At 43.5% G+C, this 5,263-nt stretch overlaps 1 protein-coding gene across 1 annotated transcript; it reads right to left on the bottom strand.

Annotated features, from left to right (window-relative positions):
• Positions 1-877: 877 nt before the first annotated feature.
• LOC113705925 (uncharacterized) lies at positions 878-3,259 on the bottom strand. The gene is made up of 2 exons (XM_072062781.1): positions 1,805-3,259; positions 878-1,651 (listed from the first exon to the last, which is right to left on the bottom strand). The coding sequence occupies exons 1-2, from the start codon at positions 3,257-3,259 to the stop codon at positions 878-880; spliced, it is 2,229 nt and encodes a 742-aa protein (XP_071918882.1).
• Positions 3,260-5,263: the final 2,004 nt, after the last annotated feature.

Raw genomic sequence — 5,263 nt, 5'->3', positions numbered from 1 at the left:
ACGCGCGGAGGAGGCAGCGGCCTTGGTCAGGTTGCGCGCTGGAGCGAGTCGCGCGCAGGGGCGGTGTCGCGCGAGGTTTTGGGCTGGAGCTGCTGATGCTGCGCGGGGGGGGCAACGGCGCGCAGAGGAGGTGCAACGCGCGGCGTGTAGTGCGCTTGGCGATGGGCGCGATCCGGCGGCGGCGGATAAGGAGAAAAGAAAGAAGAAAAAGAAGAAGAGAAAGAAAGAAAAGGAAGAAAAAAGAAGAAAGAAAGAAAAAGGAAGAAAAGAAGAAGTAGGTCTACGGAAGGTTTTTTTTTTTTTTTTTTTTTTTTTGTTTTAACGTGACCATCTGGCGTGGGCACGTCTAACTACTATGGAGGTTGCAGAACCTGAGCGAAAATTCCTTTCCCTGGAACGTGACCACCTGGCGTGGGCACGTCTAACTGCCATAGAGTCCGCAGAACCTGATCGAAAATTTCTTTCGTCAGGCGTGAGCACCTGGCGTGGGCACGTCTAACTACTATGGAGTTTGCAGAACCTGATCGAAAATTTCTTCCCCTCGATCGTGACCACCTGGCGTGGGCACGTCTAACTGCCATAGAGTCCGCAGAACCTGATCAAAAATTTCCTTCGTCAGGCGTGACCACCTGGCGTGGGCACGCCTAACCACTATGGAGTTCGCAGAACCTGAGCGAGAATTCCTTTCCCTCAGGCGTGACCACCTGGCGTGGGCACGCCTAACCACTAATCTCCTGCCACAAAACATCAAACCATCAATTGACACTAATACATAACTAAAACTTCAAAAATGCATGAAAACTAAAACAAAGAGTCTTGGGTTGCCTCCCAAGTAGCGCCTTTCTTTAATGTCTTTGGCTAGACATAGCACCACTCTTTAGTCTGGATGTAATTGAATTTTCCTTGTAATTGGTGGCCCTCCTCCAGGATCCACATGGCCATTGAGTGCAACTTTTTTCCTAAATTTTCTCTCCATTTTTACCTCATGAATTGCTTTCATCCTATAGGACTTGTTCGCAGCAACTTTGAATCTACCCCTACAAGCAAACTTAGAAAATTCTTGCACAGAGGGATTAGTGGTATACATAGCAAACACAGAATGAGAGTTAACAGGATGTTTCATTGTATCAAAAATGTTAAAGTGGACTATTTCTCCATCAAATTCCATCGTGAGAGTACCCTTACTAACATCAATTTTAGTCTGGGCAGTACTCAAAAATGGTCTTCCTAATATAATGGGTGATGGATTTGGGGCACTTCTATCATCCATGTAAAGCACGTAAAAATCAGCAGGAAAAATTAATCTATCTACTTGCACTAAAACATCCTCAACTATCCCATCCGGATAAGCACATGTACGATCAGCCAATTGAATTATTATCCCCGTTTCTTTTAAAGGTCCTAAATTTAGGGAATCATAGATTGACTTAGGCATCACATTAATAGAAGCCCCTAAATCTATCATGGCATTTTTGATACTAGAATGGCCAATCTTACAGGGGATAGCAAACATACCTGGATCTCCGCATTTGGGTGGGAGTTTCCTTTGAAGTACAGCTGATACATTCTTTCCTACCATCACTCTTTCATCACCCCTTAGCTTTCTTTTGTTAACGCACAAGTCTTTCAAGAACTTTGCGTACTTGGGTACCTGCTTGATCGCGTCCAATAGGGGAATGTTTACTTGAATTTTGCGGAACACATCCAGGATTTCTTTTTCCTTTTCTGCCCTCTTTGTCTTTTCCAACCTGCAAGGAAAAGGAGCTATATTAGATTTAATAGGGATCGAAGGAATAGATGTTACCTTAGGCTCTTCGCGAATGCGCCCTTCCTCTTCAATCTCCTTTTCTATCTCCTCCTCACTTTTGCTTTTCGAATTTTTCACTTTAGGCCCTTCCAACTCCTTACCACTCCTCAGCGTCATGGCGCTTACATTCCTGGGATTTTCCTCGGGCTGCGATGGCAGTTTCCCATAAACGTGGGACTCCAAGCGGTTAATGGCAGTTGCCAGTTGGCTTATTCGAGCGTCTTGGTCCTTCTTGTCCGCTTTGATCTCCTGATGAAGGCTTTTGATTAGGTCCTCCAAGGAGCTTCCTGAATTGGAGGATGAGGGTTGAGATTTTGGTTGCCAAGGCTGGTGGAATCCTGGTGGACGATTCGGGAATGAACCTTGTTGCCTGTTCCCATAACTGAGGTTGGGATGGTCTCTCCAACCGGGGTTGTATGTGTTGGAATACGGGTCATACTGCCTGCGGGGCGCGGGCACGCCTCCGGCCATATTTATCTGTTCCGCCCCGTCCTCTTGCAAAATGGGGCACAAATCCGTGCAGTGGTCCATGCTAGTACAGATTCCACACACCTTTGCTCGCGGTGTGTCTCTCATGGCCAATTGCCTGACAGCAGACGTCAACTCTGACAGTTGCTGCTGGATGGATGACGTCTCTGCCTCATTGACTCTACGGGTAGGATTGCTATCACGGAAGCCGAACTGCTGAGAGTTTTCTGTCATGGCTTCAATAAGGTCCCACGCTTCCCTCGGTGTCTTGTTCGCCAGAGCTCCTCCACTCGCAGCGTCAATAATACTCCTATCAGTTGACTGGAGTCCCTCATAGAAGTACTGGATCAACAGTTGTTCACTAATCTGATGCTGTGGGCATCTAGCGCACAACTTGGTGAACCTTTCCCAAAAATCGTACAATGACTCCCCGGAGTATTGCTTGATGCTGCAAATCTCCTTCCTCAAACTTGCAGCCCGGGATGCGGGGAAAAATTTCTCCAGGAATTTCTTTTTCAATTGTGCCCACGTGGTGATACTACCTGCAGGCAGGTAGTATAACCAATCCTTCGCTGCATCCTTGAGAGAGAATGGGAAGGCCCTCAGTCTTATTTGCTCCTCAGTGACCCCAGGAGGTTTCATGCTAGAGCAAACTACTTCGAATTCCTGGACATGTTTGTGGGGTTCTTCACCAGAAAGACCGTGGAACGAAGGCAGGAGCTGAATCAACCCCGATTTCAGCTCGAAAGAGGTATTTTCAGCCAAAGTTGGGAACGTGATGCACAAGGGCTGATGAGTCAGGTCTGGGGTAGCCAACTCCCTTAATGTCTGAGTGTTGGCCATGCTAAATTCGTCTTCTGTTGACTCGTTTGCAGTAGATAAATGCCTTTCTTTTTGTCTCTTGGTCTCTTGCCTCCGCCTACGCGCTGCCTTCTCAACCTCAGGATCGTATACCAAGTCACCTGTACGAGAAGAACGGGGCATAAACTAGCAAAAGTACCAAGAAAAAGAAAAATAAAATAAAACAAAATAAAAACTGAATTCAAAAAAAAACAAATAATTCAAAAACCAAGTCCCCGACAGCGGCGCCAAAAATTGACAGGTGCCGAACCTGTGCAATAATAATAAATAAATCCTAACTACCACCTGAAACAGCTAGTAATCAATTCGAGTACTGGAGCAGGGACTCTAGGTGTGCAATGGGTTACTTGATTCACCCTATTCCCGAAGAGTTTGCTTAATCCGATATACCTGAATTAATTATTTAACTGAATTCCCTAACTAGTAGACAGTGGTAAGCAGGGTCGTCTCCTCAGGGACTGGAGAGATATTTGTTTCTTTTCAAATCAAGAATAATGGGGGGTTTTGGTATCAAATGCCAACTAAACAAATTAAATGCAGAAAATAATTAATTAGAAGAAATAAATGAGAGAAACTCTAGCCAAGGGTATACTTCAGAACTGGTTCATGCACTGATCATTGATTCAAAGGTAATTCCAACATTTACTAATAGATTGGTTCTAGTTGTCTCGCACGCGCTAAACAACCAACCCTTCCTTAATTTATCGATAGCCAAGGTACGGCCGTTAGCTATTTCTCTAACCCAAAAACAACCCTAGGTACGACCGTAGGATTCAATTTCCAGATTGCATTAATAATTAGAAAGGCCCAATCCTAACCAATAAACACGCTACGAGGGTTTATTTAAGCTAGATCATATATTCCCCTGACATAAACCCAATTATACCAGTTGCTACTGGGATAGAGGTAACGAACAATTACGGATTCAATTACCTCTATTTAGCAAAATAGCCTATATGAATAATTAATTATTGCGCACTAATCAATCATACACAAGAGCTATAACAGTTAAAAGCAAAGAACATATGAATACCAATAAACGGAGGAAATAATTAAAAGCGGTTTAGATCTCACAGCATTAATTGAACCAATTCATCAGCTGTCCCTTGAGTAGAATTAGAGAATTAGCCCTCCATTAATGGAAGGACGCGGCGCGTGGAGTTTGGGGGAGTTTTGCAGAGCACTTTTCCTTCGCTTCGGTCAGCCCAGAGGAAAACGCAAGGAAGCTTTTCTATTGCTGCCAATTTTCCTCTAAAGCATACGTTAGATGGACTCCCAATTCTATTGTCACAATCGAGTAAAGAGGGAACCCACCAAGTCAACAATGGCGGCTGCACTTTGTTTTCTTTCTTTCTATTGCTCAAGAGACATACGAGAGGAAATCCTTCAATTCATTGATTTTGGTCAAAGACCAATTCACAAACAGTTGGTAGGTCCCAAGTCAACCATCATGAAAGGAAGAAAATAATACACAAGCCAAGAAGCAAAACTTGTTTCTGTTACTCGCTCCCCCCACCCAAAGCTGCGGCTCTCATCTGTCATTTTTAAGCCAACCGATGAAGCCCAATGTCAAAAGGGAATACTCATTGGCCCACAAAAAAGAAAACCTGAACCTCCCACAAATAAAATATGTAAATAAAGTAAAAATCTATTACAATTAAATGCCTTCAGCTTCTCAAGCGGGCCCCACGTACGACAAATCCTCTAAATTCTGATTTTAAGCACTTTACAGCATCCAATCCTGCAATTAGCATCAAAGCGAAATATCAGTAGAATCCACCCAAATAGTGAAAATATTTAATCAATTAGTTGTGCAATAATGCTCAAAATACCCACTAAAATGCAACCTATCATATTTCCAAGTATAATTGCTACAAAATGTCCCAGTTTGAAAAGCGAGCAAGTGTTTCACGAATATTTTCCAAACTAATTTCAATTACTTGATTCTTATTGAATGAAACGTGTAAGTTTCGAACTTTAGTTGTTTTTCAAAGTTCTTAAGCAAAGTTTTATCACGGATTTGGACTCCAAATCTGGAGTACAACCCGGACGGGATCACTGAAGCACTACATTTTGGTGAGTGCTTCCAAATATCTAATTAGACTTGACATTTGTGTTCTATATTTG

This window comes from Coffea arabica, chromosome 8c, assembly GCF_036785885.1.
Source record: "Coffea arabica cultivar ET-39 chromosome 8c, Coffea Arabica ET-39 HiFi, whole genome shotgun sequence".
Taxonomy (NCBI): Eukaryota; Viridiplantae; Streptophyta; class Magnoliopsida; order Gentianales; family Rubiaceae; genus Coffea; species Coffea arabica.
The sequence above is the reverse complement of the archived record's forward strand: the minus strand, read 5'-3'. Positions and strand labels throughout refer to the sequence as shown.

Excerpts from the sequence above, each read along its gene's own strand:
- LOC113705925 (XM_072062781.1), bottom strand. The coding sequence starts at position 3,259 with ATGCCCCGTTCTTCTCGTACAGGTGACTTGGTATACGATCCTGAGGTT. Across the intron at positions 1,652-1,804 it reads GCATTCGCGAAGAGCCTAAG|GTACCCAAGTACGCAAAGTT; the intron begins GTAACATCTATT and ends GCGATCAAGCAG.